The sequence below is a fragment of the Lucilia cuprina genome, chromosome 2, assembly GCF_022045245.1.
Source record: "Lucilia cuprina isolate Lc7/37 chromosome 2, ASM2204524v1, whole genome shotgun sequence".
Taxonomy (NCBI): domain Eukaryota; kingdom Metazoa; phylum Arthropoda; class Insecta; order Diptera; family Calliphoridae; genus Lucilia; species Lucilia cuprina.
The window spans coordinates 20768097-20791186 of NC_060950.1; the positions used below are offsets into that span (position 1 = coordinate 20768097).

At 30.6% G+C, this 23090-nt stretch overlaps 2 protein-coding genes across 2 annotated transcripts; both read right to left on the minus strand.

The window, feature by feature from the left end:
* Nucleotides 1–690: 690 nt before the first annotated feature.
* LOC111678366 lies at nt 691–9483 on the minus strand. Its single transcript, XM_046949049.1, has 6 exons — nt 8756–9483; nt 8523–8694; nt 7713–8465; nt 2404–3164; nt 1608–1779; nt 691–1524 (listed from the first exon to the last, which is right to left on the minus strand). Exons 1-6 carry the CDS (start codon nt 9451–9453, stop codon nt 763–765), a joined length of 3318 nt encoding a protein of 1105 aa, XP_046805005.1. The 5' UTR covers nt 9454–9483; the 3' UTR covers nt 691–762.
* A 3726-nt stretch (nt 9484–13209) lies between these two features.
* LOC111678374 (cytochrome b5-related protein) lies at nt 13210–17796 on the minus strand. The gene is made up of 4 exons (XM_023439712.2): nt 17168–17796; nt 14332–14662; nt 13876–14258; nt 13210–13810 (listed from the first exon to the last, which is right to left on the minus strand). Exons 1-4 carry the CDS (start codon nt 17332–17334, stop codon nt 13291–13293), a joined length of 1401 nt encoding a protein of 466 aa, XP_023295480.2. The 5' UTR covers nt 17335–17796; the 3' UTR covers nt 13210–13290.
* Nucleotides 17797–23090: the final 5294 nt, after the last annotated feature.

Genomic DNA, 23090 nt, shown 5'->3' on the forward strand with positions numbered 1-23090 from the left:
TAGGATGGTACTTAGTGTTAGATTTTTTGAATAAGAATCAATATTATACAATTCTAAATAAAATTTACACAGAACTCCCCAAATAGATGGAGTTTCCGTAATGTAGTTTTTGTTTATCAATACAAAATAACCAAAAACCCGGATTTTTTGTTATAATATATAGATTTATACCTCACAAAACATTTTTTCTAGGTCCAAATCCATTGATTATCTAATATATCATGTATCCAATTCAAAATTACTTATTATTTTCGAAATTTAATGAAAGAAACGATAGATTTCATGTTAAGTCAAATATTGATAAATTCTGATAGGTATATAGGATAATAAATCGGTTAAGAAATGTCGTTCCACTACTAAAATATTTAAAAAATATTATTCTAATATATAGGAGTAATAAAAATATTAAATATTATAAAATAATGCAGCAATATTAAAAAAATGAACAAAAATCCTAAAAATGCAAAATACTTTATTGACCCAAAAAATTAACAATACGTTCACATTTTATCAAAAATCTCGTTAATTAATATAACGATTTTACATTTTATGGTAGAAAATTTAAATATAAGATATTCTTTAAAAAATACAACAAACAAATTGCTTTATTTTGCTAAAAATAATTGTTCACATAAAGTTTTTTCTTTAAATTTATAAAAATTTACATAGGCAAATTACTTAATTGATTCACTGTATATACATAATTCATAATATAATAAGCTTTTATAAATATAATAATAGTTTATAAATATAATTAAAGTTTTATTGCGCTTTAACCTTTTTAGATTTCTTGGCTTTCTTTGTAATAGTCTTTGAAGACTTTCTACACAATTTACAAACTACGCATAATCCCAATAATTTCAATAATCTATAAATAATATAAATGATCATTGACAAAAGTAAATAAATATCTAAATTTAAACTTTCTATGGTTGTCATATGCACCAAAGGACTTTGCATATGGGCAGCACCATGATGACGTATCACATATTCAGCCCAAAATGCAACATTTTCGCGTGCTGTTAGAGGACGATCCCGATAAAGCTTTGAAAATGTTTGTACATTTTTTGTATACTCTGGATTATTGAGAACTTCAACGATGGCGGCATACAAAGATTCTTCGGTTAATTTTAACAATTCCAAATCTTTACCATAACCTGCATCGACTAATTTCTTAGCATTACCATGCTGATCGGCAAAAACTGGTAGAGCCACCATAGGAACACCATGATATTGAGCTTCTGCTACACCACCTTTACCGGCATGTGTAATAAATAATTTTACATTGGGATGTGCCAAAATATCATCTTGTGGCATCCATTTTTTGTATAAAATATTGGGAGATTTTCCAGGTGTTTTATTTAAGTCTTCCCATTTCCAAATAACTTTCTGCTTTAGTTTCGACAAGACATTAAAAATATGTGTGGTAGTTTCGGGTTTGATGCTGGAACCTTTTAGATTGGAACCCAAACTGAAGAGTATGGCTCCGGTTTTATTGGCAGTATCAAGAAATTTGGCAATGTCCTAAAATAAATTAAATATAATTGAATATTAGAAGAATTCTCTAACCAAAAAAAAAAAAAAACACAAATTTCAAAAACACCTACCACTGGCAAAGGTTCTGGTTTATCCTTAACCTGAATACCACCAATTTCAACAACGGCTGGAACATTGGGTCTAATAGGACCTTCAGTGAAATGGCTATTGCAAAATATCAAAGAAACATTCTTTTCCATATCACTTAAGGAGGGGAAGGAACCATCGGTAGGATACAGCTCACTGTAAATAAAAAAAAAGACATTAAGGGCCAATTTTTAGGTGAAGAATTAGGTATTAAATTAAAATCCTCGAAATTTGTTTTTGAGTACTCAATTAGTTAATTTTGTTTGCTAGTTTAAGCGCCCAATGGAGTTGGTTTAAAACTTGAGCAAGAAATGCAGAAGTGTAAACAGTTGATGCAGAAAAAAAAATTAAAAAATTAAAATTATAAAATTTACTTTTCGTCGATTTTTCGACTATTTTCGACTTTTCGACTTTTTCCGACTTTATTATTATAATTATTATTATTATTTTACTTAATTTTTTCTTTCTTTTCGACTTTTTTCGACTTTTCGACTTTTTTCGACTCTTTCCGACTTTTATTTACAAAGTCGACTTTTCGACTTTTTTCATAGACGATAGTCGAGTTATCGACTTTTATGGAACAAAATAGTCGACTTCGACTTTTCGACTTTTTTCGACAAAAAGTCGATTGTTCGATTATTCGAAAGTCGATTTATAGAATCCTAATCAGAATCAATTTATTTTCAGATTAACTAATCTGATCTTTAATTGGCATTTGATTGCCAACTCAAAAACATGCTCTAACTATTACAAATTCAAAACATTACCTCTCTCACTTACCTATAGAAATGACGCATACGTATGTCCAATATTTGCTTAAAAAGTCTGAAGAACATATTCATAAATAAATTCTGAAGACGTTGTAAGAATGTCATTTTTTCACCCACTTTAATAGACATATTCATATCGGGTACATACGACACTTCACTTGGATTACCCACAAATATATCACTTAATATCATTGGTGGTCCCATCCAACTGATGACTAGAGGGGCCTTAAATCTAGCACCCATACCAAGTACAAAAGAGTTCATGAAATAACCCATTATAATTAAATCGAATTTCGTATCAGGATTCTCGTAAAGCGCTGTAAAGCGAGGATCTTTCAGCATCTCAGCTTGCATATCGATCATGGGTTTTAAAGAACCGAAAAAGTTGCCTACGGTAGTGAAAAAGGTGGTTTTCTGTGTAGCCATTCCTTTCATGGCTTTACCAATTAACTCTTCTACTTCTGAGCTGGGCGGTATGATGATCATGTTTATTTTATCATGCTTAACTTTGGGTTCTTGAGACGCAACTATGGTGACATTGTGTCCCCTTTCAGCAAGAACTTTTGCCACCGACATATGTATAATCAAATGCGAGGTACTGTGGCTGGTAAAGATGCCCAAAATATTGGCTCCATTTACTTGTGGCACTTGCCATGTTAAGAAACATATTGTCAAGAGAATGCCAAAAGCCGCCGCTGAACTTTTTCTCGTCATGGCGCGTGTTGACGTTCGTACGATTTTAGAAAAACTACTGAAATTTGTACCGGCTACCTAGGGTTTTTGTGTGTTTTCTAACGATAAGTTAACACTTTATTTTGTGGGTAAGTTATCAGTGAATTGTATATGTGCACTCTATACAATACTTAGATGGTGTTATCAGTTAACGATAAGTAGTGTAACGAAAATGTGTCGATGGTAAAAAGATAATGTAATATGCCTTTAATTTTACGATCTCCCCTACATTCTGGAATTTTTTTAAACTTAAAGTACTATTCCTTGCTATTTAGAGAAAAAGGAAGGATGAACCGATTTTTATGGGAACACACAAGGTGACCAACTGGAAAAGTACAAGAAATCAACTGCTATATGAAAAGTCTAAAATAATTTACATAGTTTTACATCAATATGAGTCCAATCGAGAAATTAACTAAAGTCGTTGATTAAAAAAAAACTTATATTGCTATGTATATACGGTTGTTAGATCTTACAACGTTGGCAGTTAAATGTGCAGAAAATGTCTAAAAATACTGTCAACTTACAAATTTTGTATTGCAAAATTGTCGGTAATGCTTTTTCTGACAACGTTGCAAAGGGAAAATTGTAAGTTCAGACGATTATTTGAGATTTTCTAAACATTTTACTGACAACGTTGTAAGATCTGACAACCGTGTATCACGGCTTTTACTCTCTACAACTCTGACAACGTTGCAAAAGAAAAATTGTAAGTTCAGACGATTATTTGACATTTTCTAAACATTTTACTGACAACGTTGTAAGATCTGACAACCGTGTATCACGGCTTTTACTCTCTAAAAAGCCGAGATGCTCTAATAGTATAAGTTTTCATATTTAGAGTAAATGTTACAAACTCTACGATAAACATAAATTTCTCGTCGATTTTTTAAAATAAATATTCAAAATTTGAAAGGTTGATAATCGGTTATCTTATCGTTTTGTACGTTTTTAAACGTTTGAAAAAAATTTTTGACTTATTTCATCAATTATACTTTTTTTACAAAATCAGTAGGGTTACCATGCGTTTCTATAACTAAGAGCGGGTTTTTGAGCGTATGATCAAATGCCTATTGATATTAGTTAATCCAAAAATAAATTTAATCTGATGTTAATTCCCTTTGAAGTTTTTAAGTACAAGATTAAACTTTGCAGTGTTGCCATACAAAACAAAAGAAAACGCCACTATTTGTTATCAAAACAATGATTGTTTTATAAAAATGTCCAGGACTACAAATTGGACTACTTCAACTGGAAATCCATTGGCTAGAGTAAAGTAGGGTTGGCTGAGCAGTTGAATATGTGGTGGGTGTCATGAGGGCCCTGACCACATGCAGGACATTCGTTGGAGACGGCACGGTTTATACGTGATCAGTAGCCCTTAAGCCTGCTGCTCCGTTACGATCTTAGTTTTCCGCGGCAGGTTTTCTTCCGTGTATGCGGTATCATGCGACCGCTGAATTTATGGCTTCTCTTTGAATGTCGTTTAAAGCTGCCGAATACGAGGACTGATTCAGTGGATCGTGCACATTCTGCATATGTTTTCCTCGTGTATACGAAGATTCTTCCTCACATGCATCGGGGTCAGTATCCAACGTTTCCTCGTGCAGGTGATGTTCCGAGGTAATTTGTAGGCAGCCCGTTGCAGTCCTTAAGGCGGCATTTTGGCAGCTTTGAATGTTTCTCCACGGGGTATCTCTGAGCGAAGGTGACCACACTGGAGCAGATAATTATATATATCCAACAAGGTTTCTTTATCTATACCCCAAGTGCTACCGACTAGCGCTTTGAGGATCTTGTATCTACTTCGCAATTTGAGCGGAATTGCAGTGAAGTAAGCTGAGGAAGTGTAAGATTATCAAAACAATGCATGTTTTATAAAAAAGAAGAAGACAATTGTAAAGGTAATCGGCAAGCCAAACATTTTAATGTTTATTTTAATAAAAATTGTGTGATTTTTTTAGATCAGCTGTTTAAATTTTTAATTTCTTGCTAAGGTTTAAACCACCTCCATTGTACGTTTAAACAAGCAAACTAATTGAGTACTCAAAAACAATATTCGACTATTAATTTTAATATAATCCCTAATTCTTTACGTAAAGATTGGCTTATGGCGAACTAGTTCTTAAATATTAAGAAAATGTTACTCAAAAAATTTCTAAACGATGGCAACATTGATTTTTTAATTACTATATATTCCTAAATTATGATAAAAGTTACCTGCTTTTCTGCACAAATCCATTCAGTTGTTATCATCATTTTATGAACTATTTTTATATTTTTAACAATAATCATGACTAGAGAAAAACCTCTCTTTACTTTTTAGGGAAGGTTATGGTTTAGGTTATTTAAAAAAAGCGCGGTTATGTTAGATAATTTTTAGTTTCAAGTAATATTCTAGAGACTATCGGGGCCCTTCACACTATCACACTATATGTACGTAAAGTCTAATGAAAAAGTAAAAAGAAATTTCATCCGTATAAAAACAGAGAAAAAAAGTCGTGTGATTTAATTTTTTTGTGTTTTCACGATTGGTATAAAACAATAACAAAGTAAGATGAAAACAGCTGTTTTACATTTTTGGATGTATTTATATAGAAATACATCCCTGAGCGTCTTGTTTGTTTTTTAAATCATTTCAAAAAATGAAGAGAGCCATACGACTATCAAATTTTCCATTCGTATTCTATCTTAATGTGTGATGGTTTCATTACATATTACTTTTAGACGATTTTGACAGATCATATTACTTGAGTGATCGTGTAAAGCCGTCTTAATATGATATGTAAAAATATTGTGTAAAAGAGAATGAAAAAAAGTGATGAAAAATTTGATAGTCGTATGGCTATGACTTTTAAATGGGCGAAGTGCCACACCCACTTACTAAGTAGCTATTAAAAGACGTATATTAGAGTACAATTAGAGTCCTTAATTTTTGCATGTGTAATTTTGGACTATATGGCGGAAGCTTCCATATTAAGGAATTATTAAATCAATATCTCAGAAAATATTACAGTTATAGTTCTCAAATTTTGTCAGAACCAATTTAGTGTCAATATGATTAGTTAGGACAAAAAGTTGGCGGACTATCAGTAGGTGGCGTGGCAACTCTCATATGAATTAAATACAAAAAATATTTTATCTGGGAAACTTATAGAAACTTATTTGAGCTATTATTTGTCAAAAATGTAAAACCAAGATTCAAAATTTCCCGTAGCCTCCATACAATGAAACATATTTTCGTAAAAAGATGTATCGTTAATAACTTCTATACAAATGTCGGTATCTCCACATATTAATATAATACGAACAGTAGTTATATTGTGAACCTAGATCCGTATCGGTCCATAATTGGTCATAGATCTTATATAAAGTCAGGTTTGTCAAAAATGTATCACTAAATGTATCACTAACTAACCGAACGACGATTGTCCTAAGCAGTTTGCTATTTAAAATAAGAATAATTGGTTCACAACGTAAAAAGTTATGATTCAAACTTTTAGACAACCTCGAAAAAAACCAAGATTCAAAATTTCCCGTAGACTCCATACAATGATACATATTTTCGGAAAAAGATGTATCGTTAATAACTTCTATACAAATGTCGGCATCTCCACATATTAATATAATACGAACAGTAGTTATATTGTGAAGCAAGATCCGTATCGGTAATTGGTAATAGATCTTGTATAATGGAAAGTTTTGAAAATCACTTAAATGCACATAACAAATAAAGATATTGGAATAATATTCGACACAAATATGTCTTGTATAAAGATATTTTTCTCTGAAAAATATTTTTTCTAGTCGGTCCATATTTAGTCAAAGCTTTCAAATAAGGCTCATATCCGATAACTAAGAAAGCGGACATATTTCATTACTGATCGAAGATTTAAGTATAAAATTCGTCATGAAAATGTTTAATGAACAATTTTTTTTGAATTGGTCCATAATTGGTCATAATTCCTATATAAGATCCTCTTCTAAAAATTATTTAAATTTAAAAAACTAATTAAAAAATAAAGATATTTGAATAATATTAGACATAAATATGTTTTTTGTATTGGTCCATAATTGGTTAGAGCTTCCATATAAGACCCACTTCCGATAACCACGTATTCGGATATATTTCAATACTAAACGAAGATATCAGAATAAAATTCGTCATAAATGAGTTGGAAGTACATACAAACCAATATTAGAAGTTTTTTCCGGTTTGGTCCAAAATTGCGAATAGCTTACGTATATGGTCCACTTTCGAAAACCACTTAAGAGCAAATAAAGATATTGGAAAAGTATTCACCCTGATCTTATATGAATTGATAATGCCTGTCATGAAAGATTAATTTCCAAAAAGTTTTTTGTGAATACAAATCACTTCTACATTTTTTTCCTGAATATGACCCATAAAAGGTCAATTTTCGAAAATTTCTTAAACGCACTTAAAACAATAAAAAAAATCATTTTTATTAGTAAAATATAAAAACTATATATTGTATTTTTAAAACTAACATTTTAGGGTGTTTATTGAAGGCTCTTTAAAAGTCGACCCAGTCGATTATAGGGCTTTTACTTCATTTTATTTTATTGTGATTTAACTTTTTTAGCCTTTTTATTTGAGGCCACCGCAGAACCTTTTTTGCAAACTTTGGCAAAAATTAAGAGAACAATGAATTTGAAAATTCTATAAATCACATATAGTATAATCATTATGAACAAGTACACATCCAAGTTTAGACTCTCTATGAAATTCATGTGCACCAAAGGACTTTGCATATGGGCAGCGCCATAATGACGTAAAACATATTCGGTCCAGAATACAACAGTTTCACGAGCTGTTAGGGGACGATCGCGATAAAGTTGTGAAAAACGTTGAACATTTTCTCTATACTGTGGTTTGTTTAGAACATCCAGTATAGCCTTTCTAAATGGATCTTCAGTTAGTGTTAACAACTCTAAATACTGGCCATAACCATTGGCAACCATTTTCATAGCATTGCCATGTTGATCGGCAAAAACGGGTAAAGCCACCATGGGCACACCATGATATTGAGCCTCAGCTACGCCTCCTTTACCGGCATGTGTAATAAACAACTTGATGTTGGGATGTGCCAAGATATCATCTTGTGGCATCCATTTTTTGTATAGAATATTATTGGATTTTCCAGGAGTATTTTTTAAATCTTCCCATTTCCAAATTACTTTTTGTTTCAGATTTGACAAGACATTGAAAATGTAAGTGGCAGTTTCGGGTTTAATACTGGAACCTTGAAGATTTGAACCTAAACTGAAGAGTATGGCACCGGTTTCATTGGCACTATCAAGGAATTTAGCAATATCCTTAAATAAATAAATTTATTAGTTGCTTTTATTATTTGGGTTTTTGTATTCACTTACCTCGGGTAGTGGATCGGGGGTATCTTTGACTTGTATACCACCAATTTCTACAACAGCTGGTACATTGGGTCTAATAGGACCCTCGCTAAAGTGTCCATTGCAAAATACCAATGATATGTTCCTTTCCATTTCACCTAAACTGGGAAATGAACCGTCACTGGGGAACAGGTCACTAAAAAAATCGATAAAACAAATAATTTGTTGTTCTTCTGAAAGCTGACAATTAAACTTACTGGTAAAAAGAACGCATACGTATATCTAGTAATTCTTTCACTAGATGAAAGAATAAATTTGAAAAGAAATTTTGAATTCGTTGTAAAAATGTCATTTTTTCACCAAGTTTAACGGCCATATTCATACCCGGTACATAAGACACTTCACTGGGATTACCCACCATTATATCACTCAATAACATTGAAGAGGCACTCCAACTTATAACTAAAGGTACTTTAAATTTAGCTGCAACACCATATTCAAATGAATTCATAAAATATCCCACTATAACTAAATCGAATTTTGTATCTGGATTTTCGTAAAGTGCCGTAAAACGGGGATGTTTCAATATATCCGCTTGCATATCGATCAGCAGTTTCAGTGAGCCAAAAAAGTTACTGACCGTTGTAAAAATATTATTTTTCTTTAAAGCCATTCCAGAAACTTCTTTATTAAGTATTTGCTCTTGTTCCTCGGTAGGCGGTATGATGATGAAATGAATTTTATCATGTTTAACTTTGGGTACTTGAGACGCTACTACGGTTATATTGTGACCTCTTTTCGCCAAAGCTTTAACCACTGACATATGAACTATTAAATGTGAGGGACTGTGACTGGTAAAGAGACCCAATATATTGGCCGAATCTACTTGACCAATTTGCCATGTCACACACACTGTCAGGAGAATACTCAAAAACGTTACTTTTTTCGGACCCATTACAGTCCGTGGTTGTTGTGTTTTCGACTTATTGTAATAAACTGAAATTTATATGTATTAAAAGGTTCTATATACTAAATGTATACATTATTAATTGCATTCGTATAGCGAGTGTTTAATTGAGAAAAAATAATTATATTATTTTTTTAAATTATTCTCACGTACTACTATATTTCTGTAGCTATTGTCGGCTTTGGTAGACATTAACATACGAATAAATACAACTCTTTAGGAAGTTTTTAAATATGTTGTTATCTTAATTAATGCATGATTATTTTAATTTATGAAATAAATTTTTGTATAAATATCTAGTTGCATAAATCTTTGTAAAATTTAAAATTACTTTATTAATAAAGTATTAATAAATAAGTATTAATTAAGGGTATTCAAATGTCGAACATGTCACCGACTAAAGACTATATATGTGATAGTATTTAATCTCTTTATTAATTGTTTATCTAATCGGTTTTATAGAGACTCTCTCTTAACTTTTCTCATATTCGTTCTCATTTTTACGTTTTAGGAAAGTAATTTCAATAACATTATCAAATATATAGATGTGTTTAATTAATGCAATTATAAAGTGTAACTACGATCATTTTTGCACCCTACATGACTACAATGGGGACGGTGTAATGCTTTTGTACTGGTGTTTGTTGTATCCTCAAATATTAGTTATACAGTCAACTCAAATTTTCACTTTATACGTTGGCCCGGTAGTAAAGTGTCTGTGGCTCTGATTTCTACCTAAGGTACTGATTAAGGACCACACAATAGGCCTGATTAAGGCCAAGGTGTATTTGTATTGATTTAAAGTATATCCTGCTTTCAAACTAACTAACTAACTAACTAACTAACTAACTAACTAACTAACTAACTAACTAACTAACTAACTAACTAACTAACTAACTAACTAACTAACTAACTAACTAATTAAATAACTAACTTAATAACTAAGCAACTAAGTAACTAACTAACCAACTAACGAACTAAGTAACTAACTAACTAACTAACTAACTAACTAACTAACTAACTAACTAACTAACTAACTAACTAACTAACTAACTAACTAACTAACTAACTAACTAACTAACTAACTAACTAACTAACTAACTAACTAACTAACTAACTGACTGACTAACAACTAAGTAGCTAACTAACTAACTAACTAATAATGAACTAACTAACTAACAAACTGAATAACTAACTAACTAACTAACTAACTAACTAACTAACTAACTAACTAACTAACTAACTAACTAACTAACTAAGTAACTAACTAACTAACTAACTAACTAACTAACTAACTTAATAACTAAGTAACTAACTAACTAACTAACTTAATAACTAAGCAACTAACTAACTAACTAACCAACTAACTAACTAAGTAACTAACTAACTTAATAACTAAGTAACTAATTAACTAACTAACTAACTAACTTAATAACTAAGTAACTAACTAACTAACTACCTAACTAACTAACTAACTAACTAACTAACTAACTAACTAACTAACTAACTAACTAACTAACTAACTATCTAACTAACTAACTAACTAACTAACTAACTAACTAACTAACTAACTAACTAACTAACTAACTAAATAACTAGCTAACTAACTATCTAAATAACTAACTATGTAAATAACTAGCAACTTAACTAACTAAATAACTATCTAACTAAGTAACTAACTAACTAAGTAACTTACTAACTAACTAACTAACTAAATAACTCAATAACTAACTAACTAACTAACTAACTAACTAACTATCTAACTAACTAACTAACTAACTAACTAACTAACTAACTAACTAACTAACTAACTAACTAACTAACTAACTAACTAACTAACTAACTAACTAACTAACTAACTAACTAACTAACTACTTAAATAACTAACTAACTAAATAACTAGCTAACTAACTATCTAAATAACTAACTATGTAAATAACTAGCAACTTAACTAACTAAATAACTATCTAACTAACTACTTAACTAACTAACTAACTAACTAACTAACTAACTAACTAACTAACTAACTAACTAACTAACTAACTAACTGACTAACTGAATAACTAACCAACTAACTTGCTAACAAACTAGCTAACTAATTAAATAACTAACTAACTAGTGATTTACCTTAATTATTTCATACAGCCCCCATACAAATATGCATCGAGGATATCGAGTGAGGTCCATCATATAATACCCTACACCCTTAGAAAAATAAAATGTGATTTAGTTGTCATAATAAAGCATTTAAGTTGAATTGTACTTTGCCTCAGATATACTTAAGCCTTCTATTGTTGAATAAAATTGTGGACATTTAAGTGAAATTATGATGAGGGCTTTTCATATGAGTTATATAAGGCCCTATAATTATAGAATTCGTGAGGGTCATCAAGTCTAGTATAGAACTTGGTTTTGCAGCTTTTTGTCAAGATATGAGTATATTAAACATAATTATTAACTTAAAAGCCCTTTTCGGCCGGTTCAGTTGTAAAATAATGGACCGATTTTAACCATTTTCAATAGGCTTCGTCCCTGTGACAATAGAAGTTTATGCGCTAAATTTCATTGAATTATTTCCAAAATTGCGACCTGTAGTTTGATTACAAGGTTTACAAGTCCTATTCCGGGTTTCAGTTGTATAGGGGCTAGGTGAAATAATGAACCGATCTTAAACATTTTCAATAGGCTGCGACCTGTAGTTTGATTACAAGGTTTACATGGATGGACGGATGGACAGACGTATGGACATAGCTAAATCGACTCAGAAAATGATCCTCCCCACTAAAGTGGAGTAGGGTATACAAATTTCTTTCTATGTCATTCAGCCACAAGTACCGATAAAGCTTAAAACATACAATAACTCATAAATAACCGTATTCGTACTTCTTCCAAAATTTAACTTGACAATTTTCTAAAAATTGATATCGGGTATCGTATGGTCAGTCATTATCAATCATAATTGCTTATTTATAACGTATAAGTACTTGTAGATTAATAATTACTCTCAGTGTGAGAAAATAATCTTATCGTTAAGGTTTTGAAATTGGGAATGATGTAAATTTAGTCGTTGTTTTGAAAAATACCATTTTGTTTTTAAACTTGTATCTTAATATTAAAATGACTTGCGTTTTTTTCCCAAATAATTGTATGATAATCAATAAAGGCGTACGAATAATATACAATTAATAAAAGGCCCTTCACACGATCACACTTTACGTACGTAAAGTTTAATGAAATTCAATCTGTATAACAAGAAAAGAAACTTAAAGTTGTATGATTTATAGATGTTGGGTTTACACGATTGGTATAAAACAATAACAGAGTAAGATGGAAACAGCTTCTTTTTGTATGTGTGTTACATAAAAATACATCCCTGATTTAATGCGACTTGGTTGTTTTTTCAATCATTTCAAAAAATGCATATAGCCATACGAATGTCAAAATTGCCATCCGTACTTTCTCTCAATGTGTGATGGTTTCATTGCATATTGCGTTTAGACGATCTTATCTATACTCTTCTACATAAAATTATGACAGATCATATTACTTGTGTGCTCATGTGCTGGCGGCTTAACGAGTGCCAAAACATGTATCCATAATTGCCTGGAAAACTGTCTAATAAACCCTTAATAAGCCATTTATAAATTTATGAATACAATTCCCAAATATATTGGTTCTACACCTTTACTAGTCGTAACTTTTACCATAATTTCAAACATCAAGATTTTAAATAAATAAAAGTTAAAATTTTTTACAAAAAAAATTTATTTTTATCACACCTTAACCATTTTTCTCACTTTCCCTTATATACACTTGATTCTTTTCTCAATTACTTTTCTTATTTCTTTCGCATGGTGGCACTGGATTTGGTTTTGTTCTTAACAACTGTTTATTTTGACCAATAATATGTTCCAAAAATGTACACTCTCGCAGCTCTTCTTTAAACTCCTCAAGAGTTTTTCTAAACACTGGGTACAGTTGTGGTAAAACACCATGATCTAGAGTAGGAAATAAATGATGTAAAGCATGTTCACCAAAATGAGTAAGAACCATAAATTGAGATCCTTTAATGTCAGCGCGATCAATAACAGTATCCAATTGATAAAGACCCCAATCGCGATCTTTACGATTGGCATCACCATCATGATAAATGGTTGGTATATGATGGGCAGCATTAAGACCAATTAAACCGAATAGAAAACTACCGATAGCAATAATGCGAGACCAATGCAGTAAAACATTGGCTAGAGAAGAGTTGGAGCAAATAAGCATTAGGAGCGGTAACGAGAAACCGATAACATCATGCCACAATAGTTCATTTTTCACAAAAATCGAACGTAATAATCTGAAAGAGAATAATGGGGAAAATATTTTCAATTTGTTTAAATATTTAACTTTTTTTGGACTCACCTTTGTATAAAGTGAAAGGGAAATATGGCAACATAAAATATGGGTTGTATTATCACCGATAAAATACGTTTAACTTTAGATGAAATATGTTCATTGGGAATCCAACATAAGAAGGGTTCAAACAAAGACATTTCCAAGTCGTATAATGAATTGGTATAAACATGATGAGAGATCGCATGTGAAATGCGCCATTCGGCAAAATTCATTAGTGTAAAATTAAAAGTATACATCTGCCAATTATCCTTCTGATGAAAATAATTATGAGCTGAGGTACTTAGCCAACATAGAGATAAAGCGGCAATAAGTTCAAATATTATACCAGCATTAAGGGCCGATAGTATAGAACAGCCTAATGTGGAGATCAGAAGAGTTAAATGGAATAACTGAAAAAAGAAATAGTTTTATTAAATCTTAAGTAAATACACTGAAGTTTCCGTGCTTGAGTTCTAAACTTACATTTGACTTTTTAACGGGTGTATAATCTAAATCCTTTAGTGTTTCAGCGACTCGACTTTTAAGTGTTTTATAAAAGCCTTTTTCACGCATGGTGAAAGTGTAATTCCTTGGCTTCAGTGCCTCGCGTACTTTATACTTTTGCAATAGTAGTGGAGAAATTCCCTTAATGTGATGAGTCTCAAATGGTTCTGTAATATCGGTACCTTTGGTTTTTTCCAACCAGAATGAACCACCCGGATGTTTGGCAATGAATGGTGTAAAATCGTACAATGTATCGTAGATACGCCACAATCCTTCAGCCTCATCGTCAGTGTGTTTACCCTCTAACCAGCTGCAAGAGATTTGAAATTATATGAATGCAAATGGATTTAATACAAATTAAGTAGACGTTTAATAGCTCAGAACCCCTATTTTCTAAGTTTATAGGTAAGTGGACCCTATTCTTTAGAAAGATCTACATCTTTACCAGTTTGCTCTTAAAAGCAATTTTTGAAATAATTCACTTTTGATCGAAGAGTTTTGCTTTGAAAAAATATAAAAACCAGCTTGTTATTAATGATCTTAATATATTTAAAACTTGTTTATAATAAAAATAGCTTTAATAAAGTTGAATTTGTATTTAAATTTTAATTGTTTATAAATTCAATTATTATATATATTCTGTACATACATATGTACTTGTAAATAACATAGATACGAAGTAATCCCATAATGTTGTTAAAAATTTACTTGATAATTTTAATCTAAAGTTACAGTACAAAAGTACGATTTAGTATAAATAATATTAAATAATAATAGATATTAAAAACATTAAACAAATTTTAAAAACAAGTAAGAAATTATAGTCGGGCGGAGCCGATCTTATAATACACTACACCTGTTACAAAAATAAAATCTCATTTAGTTTTCATAATAAAGCGTTTAAGTTGAATTGAACTTTGCTTCAGATATACACTTCAGCCATAAAATTGTGGACATTTTGAAGCGGAATTATTATTGGGGCTAGGGTCAAATAAGGCTCTATTAATAAAAAGTTCAAGGCTAATATGGTTTTGCAACTTTTTGTCGAGATACGAGTATATTAAACATAATTATGAACATAAAAGCTCTATTCGGCGGGTTCAGTTGTATGGGGGCTGAGTCACTCTAGTCTATAGTCTAGTTTATAGTGTAGTCTATAGTCTAGTCTATAGTCTAGTCTATAGTCTAGTCTATAGTCAAGTCTATAGTCTAGTCTATAGTCTAGTCTATAGTCTAGTCTATAGTCTAGTCTATAGTCTAGTCTATAGTCTAGTCTATAGTCTAGTCTATAGTCTAGTCTATATTCTACTTTATAGTCTAGTTTAGAGTCTAGTCTATAGTCTAATATATAGCCTAGTCTATAATCTAGTCTATGGTCTAGTATATAGTCTAGTCTACAGTCTAGTCTAGTATATAGTCTAGTCTATAGTCTAATCAATAGTCTTGTCTATAGTCTAGTCTATAGTCTAATCTATAGTCCAGTCTATAGTCTAGTCTATAGTCTAGTCTATAGTCTAGCCTATAGTCTTGTCTATAGCCTTGTCTATGACCTAGTATATAGTCTAGTGTATAGTTTAGTATATAGTCTAGGGTATATTCTAGTCTAGTCTATGGTCTAGTCTATAGTTAAGTCTAGTCTAGCAGAAAACATGTCAGCTGGCTTAAAATCCGATTGGGATTCATTACGAAGTACTTTAGTAACTAATCTTTTCCATAAAGATGTTTGAAACTCAATAGGACCAACAATTTTCATAAGAAGGTCAAAAAGTTACTTAAGTTTCGAACTATTATGGAGTTAATTCAGTTATTATTTTCTTTTAAACTCACAGCGAAATGGAATTAAACTTTTGTTGTTGTTATTTTAATGTAAACATATAATATTATTATCAATTATTGGGCGGGTAGATGAATGTTTATTGTTAAGTCGGCTTTACACGATCACACAAGTATTATGATCTGTCAAAATTTTGTGTAGAAGTGTCAATCCGTACTCAAATTTAGAGAGAATAGAGACATATATTTTGACAGTCGTATGGCTCTTTTCATTTTTTGAAATCGCATTAGATCAAGGATGTATTTTTATGTAAACACATTCAAAAAAAGTAAAACAGCTGTTTCCATCTTAATTTTTTATTGATTTATGGAATGGATGGCATTTCATTTTACTTTTTCATTAGACTTTATGTACGTAAAGTGTGCGTTTATTAAGATATTACAAATATCTTAATAAACGCATAACATTTCTTAATTAATTCACATTAAAATATGATTAAGAGAAAAACACATAATGAACAACTCTTTATAGTTTTCGATCAATTCTGAGACAAATAATACTTTTAACGAAGACCTCGTATAACCGTTAATATATTTGTTAATTTTTAGTTTTCTTTTATGATTGTGATCTACTAAACTGGACAAAACTATATTTGTTGGATCGCTGCATAATGGGGTGGCAGAATAGCATTCGAACCACTTAGCATTTCGAGCAAGTTTTAACAATCATTCGCAACGAACTAAGAATAAATAGAAAGTCTTAAAAGTATGTCAAAATATAAGTTTTTTTTGAAAAAAAATTAAACTGAAGTTTTTTTTAGATTAATAAGTTCTTTTGAGTTTTCGATTGATTATAAAATAACTTAATATGATAATGGCCGTAAATAATTTTGTTTTGCGTATTGCGTTTTGAATACAAAAATTCCAAAAATATTCCATTTCGCAAATTCTCACTTGAATTTTAATTAATTTTATTAGTTAGTAATTAAAAAAAATAACCAGATAAACAAACTGTAATTATAAAAAAATAATTTTCCTTTACCTTTCAGTTGTTATAAATGGATGATTTCTATAGGATGGAATTGTCCTAGAAATATTCGATCGTCTCCAATCGTCTGTAAATTTTTTGTTAGATTTTTCCTTATTAACTTTAGACATTTTAGATTTTATTCTTTTAAATAAAACTTTCCATAAATTCGACAACTTCATGTAAGTATTTTCAATAATATTTCGTTTTGCTGACTATAATTTCTAAAACACAACACAACTACATACATATGTATATTTATATATATTTTAATAAATTCATTAACTAGAGAGGTCATTCATGTTTAATCTAAATTATTGTTTTATTTTTATTTTTTTGTTTTTGCTGTTTCGCCGGTTGGGAGCATTAACTCTTCGTCGCTTGTTTGAACCGATCGAGTATTCAGAAAACAATGTTTCTAGTTTGTTTACACACAAAGTACTGATTGTTTTGCTTGATCGAAAACCAGAGTTCTGGGGAGAATTAATTATACGTCACATACGAGCGTGTGTGTCTACGAAATATTTTTTTTATTTATTTCTTTTGATAAAGCTTTGTTTTTATTATTTAGGAGACTAACAAAAGATTAGCAATAAATAAAGAAACAAATCTTCATATAAACACAAACATTTTCACCATACATTCGAAAAAAAAACACTCAAAATATTGAGAACGAGCTCACTGACTGAGATACTAATTTCATTAATGGTCGTTGGCAATTAAAGTGCTAAGAAAAAAATTATGAATTTTATTTAAAATCTAATTTCTAAACCAATTAATGATTATGTTCTTAGCTTTACTCCACATAACAGTTTGGGGTACTTTTACACGATGTGTAACAAAACAGTACTTAAAACACAACAAGAGTAATTTTACACATAAGTATATTCTGAACATTCAACTTTCTGTTACTTTTTCGAATATTGCTAAAGGCCACTTCACATGATCACACTTTACGTACGTAAATTCTAATGAAAAAGTAAAATGAAATTCTATCCGTATAATATAGAAGAGAATAAAAGTCGTATCAGTTAGACCTGGTCCACACTAGGAAACTTTTGTTGAGAAACTTTTTCATAATTCTCTTTTGAAGTTTCCTTAATGTCCATACATAGAAAATTTTGTTACAGAAACTACGTATTAATTACAATGATTTGTTGTTGTACGAATGTGAAGAATAGCAAAACAAAACAAGTTTCCGAGTACGAAAAACTCCGTACAGCGAGAGAGATGAATGATGTTCTTTTTCTTTCTCTCTCACGGAAAATCAAAAGTTTCCCAGAAAAAGTTTCCTAGTGTGTGTTTACACGATTGCTATAAAACAATAACAAAGTAAGATGGAAACAGCTTTTTTACTTTTTTTGTATGTGTTTACAAAAAAATACATCCCTGATCTAATGCTTGTTTTTTAAATCATTTCAAAAAATGAAGAGAGCCATACGACTGTCAAATTTTCCATTCCATTTCGTATTCTCTCTCCATCCGTACTCTTCTACACAAAATTTTGACAGATCATATTACTTGTGTGATCGCGAAAAGCCGGCTTAACTGAATGTCATGACAGTCATGAATAAAACAAACAATGTTGTTCTTTAAGACTACAATTGTTCTCTAGTTTATCAGTAGAATCTAGTGACTTTACGTGACCCCACTGAAAATAATCGAAATGTGCCAAACTGCACAATTGACACAACCATTTCTTAAAATCAAGTTATCGATTAATTATGGTTTTAATATACCGGTGGTTACAATGCGCTAATTCCAGCTCTATTAATCGTTACTGCACCGAACGGTTCTACATGTAATGAGGGAATGTACAAAACAATACTCTGAGTAAAAAATACCACAAGGGGTAAACACATAGGCCACTATCGGGCCTTTTGTGCGCTCATTTTCAAAAAAAATTTGCACGTCCAGTTTTGTAATTATGTAAGTAATTTAAGACTTACTGATTTTGAGAAGATTTCTCGTTTTGATCTCATCAGGGTCGTCGCATAGGATGTTTGTGGTTCTACGCACCATTTCATTATACCAAGATCAAGACACGTCCGATCATTGTGTATAGGCTTCCAATGTGTTCAATATACATAGATGACGTCTCCATTACAGAAGGCGGAGAATACTAATGAAAACTTTGACAATCGCAAGACTTCCTTGATTTTTAAAGTGACTCAAGGAACAATAATGTTTCATTAAATCTGCGATGTATTTTTATGTAAACACATACAAGAATAAAAGAAACAGCTGTTCCAAATAAGATAAGTTAATCTAAAAGTAAATTTAATCTGATGTTAATGTAAAAATTAACGAAAAATTAAGTTAAAAACATAAATTTTGTGTTTTAATTTGTACCAATCTAGAAATGAAACTATTTACTGTTCATTTATATAAAAACTATATTATTTCTTTTTTCCATCAGCTGTTTACACTTTGAATTTTTTGCTTAAGTTTAAACCACCTCCACCGGGTACTTAAACTAGCAAACAAAATTAACTAATCGAATATTCAAAAACAACATTATGTTTAATTATGTTAAATTTAATCGCTAATCTTTCATTTAAATATTGAACCTAAAAGTATTAAACATACGAGTTTTATTCTCTTTTTTATACCCTTCACTTTAGTGAGAAGGGTATATATAAGTTTGACATTCCGTTTGTAATTTCTATAATATAATTTTTCGACCCTATAAAGTATATATATTCTGGATCCTTATAGATAGCGGAGTCGATTAAACCATGTCCGTCTGTCTGTTGAAATCAGTTTTTAGAGGTCCCCAGATATCGGCGAGATCCGAATCTTCAATAATTCAGTTAGACTTTCGAGAAGATCGCTATTTAAAATAAGCAAAATCGGTCTATAAATAACGGAGATATGAGCAAAAATCCGAAACAACCTCTGAAAATTTCATCAAAAAAACCAAATTTTTTCATGCTTTGTTAAAAAAGCAACAACAACACTGTGAATTGGATAAAGATGTACATGTGCGTGTGGAAATGTATTTGGTTTTATTCAGCTGTGTATTTTTTTGTATGTTTGTATGCTGTTCTGTTCTCACGAAGGTAAGTGGGTATAACAAGAACAAGGAGATAAAGCAGTAATATGTTGGTAATACAGATATTATTTGTTTGAGGGTGGTAATACAGTTTGACGGTGGTATTACAGTACAATGGTTAATTTTTCTTTCTGCTACAGTTTATATTTGTTTGTGTGTATGTTATGAGTGACATGTGTGCAGAGATACAAAATAAATAAAAACTGTTTTTTAAAACATACTTGGTGAAGGGTATATAAGATTCGGCACAGCCGAATATAGAAATATTACTTGTTTTCCATACGTAAAGTCGTACGTAAAGTGTCATAGTCTAAAGGCACTACATGTAATGATGGATTTAGATTGTTGTTTACAAAATATATGAATGATTTTAATAAACAATTAATATAAATAACAAAAAATTGTAATATCATTCATAAACATGATGTTTATTAATAAGCTCCGATCATTAAAGTTAAGCGTGTTTGAACTATGAACCTATTATTAGAAATTAATTAAAATTATATATTTAATATATTTTTAACTTTTTCAAATATTTAGTGTAAGTGTAGTAATATCGCAAATTAAATTTTTTGATTTAAAAAGTAATTTTTGTATAAAAATGTATGTCAAATCCATCGATTATACAATGTTCACACGACGAGTTGGATTACTTAATTCGTCTATTGAATTGCAATAGCCAATTAACCCGTTGCCACGACACATACATACGTAATTCGTTTTGACAGTTTACCGCTTTTTATACCCTACACCATTATAGTGGGGAGGGTATTATACGTTTGTGCTGATGTTTGTAACATACAAAAATAAAGTATACCGATCGATTCAGAATAATTTTTTGAGTCGATTAAGACATGTCGTCCGTCCGTCCATCCGTCCGTCTGGCTGGCTGGCTTTGTGCGCAAGGTACAGGCCGCAATTTTCAAGATAATTTGATGAAATTTTCACAAAACATGTTTTTTGACACTGGGACGAAGCCTATTGAAAATGGTTGAAATCGGTCTATTATTTCACCTAGCCCTCATACAACCGTACCTCCCGATTTGAACTTTTTATGCCATCATTACGTCAAATATTCTATTATCTCTCTCTAAAAATTGGCACAAATAGGTTTTACATAAGTATAAATGACAATTCAGGTTTTCGTAAGGATCGATCCTTATTTGACCCTAGCCCCCATACAAACCCCCTTCCAAAAATGTCTTAAACGACTAAAATTGACTTGTAACCATTTGTATCGCAATGAAACTCAACAAAACTAACTGTTATTTAAAAATATATGTCATTTTCCCAAATTTACAGAAGATCGGCCCATATTTGACCTATATAAAGCCCATTTAGAAATTTTAGTTTTTTTATCAATAAATTGCTTAAATATTTTGGAATAATATTCAACATAAAAGTTTCTTTATAAAAAGTAAAAATTTTAAAAAAAATATACTCATGGTGTAGGGTATTATATGGTCGCCCATGTCCGACTATACTTTCCTACTTGTTTGTTTTTGTTTTTATTTTTTTTTGTTTAATATGGCGATTAATGTAATTCAGTTCGTAATTGTGGGTTAAATGAAGAATGAGAGAGTTTTATAATTTTTAATTTGTTGGTAAACATCTTTAGAATATTTCTCATTAAGTTATGCTGATAACAGGTTTTATGCTAAAAAATCCAAATTTTTAATTAATTAATCAAAATAATTTTGTCTTTTTTTTATAACAACATTTGTCTGGTCCATTATAAATGTCTTTCTCTAATAAAGAATTTAATGATTAATCTATCTATATATAAAAATTAATGTGTGTTTGTTTGTTGATGTATTTTATGTCTCAAGACTAGACCGATTTTATTGAAATTTAAAAAAAAAATGTTCCTGTATGTCTGGTAGGAATTATAGACCTCTTATTTCGAAATTTCAAGTAGGCAAACCATTACAGCTAGAATTCTTAAATTGTGTATGGGAAACTTTAAAATCCACATAAATCATTTATGGAATAATGGCCGGCCTATCAATAGGGGGCGTGGTACCTCCCATATGAATTAAATACAAAAAATTCTTATATCTGTGAACCTATAGGAGCTAGAATTTGCATAAAAAACTTTGACATCAGTGTTGACATTTGATTGCTAAATTGGCGGTTTGAGTGTAGTACTTCTCATATGAATTAATTACACAAATGTTTATGTCTGGAAAATTGTAAACAATGAGTAGTAAAGAGATGGAATAGTGAATAGAATTAGCGGCCGGAGTCCCTTCCTTATGACTTAAATGCAAAAATCGTTTAAATTAGAGCTTTAAATCCTTAAATTTTGCAAGAAAACACCATTACAGCTAGAATCTTCAACAATCACAAAGTGGGTTTTATTATACCCTACACCACTATAGTGTAAAGACTACATTTTATGAGTTTTTCCTGATGTTATAACGCACTAAAATATTAGTACTATACCCACCCGATTGACTCAGTATCACATTCTGAGTTGATTGAACAATGTCCGACCGTCCGTGTGTCCATATAAACGTTGTTATCAAAGTACAGGTCGGAATCTTAAAGATAATTTGATGAAATTTGGCCTATACGTTACTTTTGACCCAAGGACGAAGCCTATAATTATACCTTTCACCTTCGTTAGAATTTCTATAATATAATTTTCCGACTCTATAAAGTAAATATATTTTGGATCCTTATAGATAACTGAATCGATTAAGCCAAGTCCGTCCGTCTGTCTATCTGTATGTTTGTTGAAATCAGATTTTCAAAAGGTAATTCATCAAGTTTCTATAATATAGAACTCAAAAAAGTGCAATACACTTTTGTTTCTCAAATGGTACTTTTTGAATTTTCCATAATACTGAACTTTGAAATATTAAATTAAAAATGTACAGT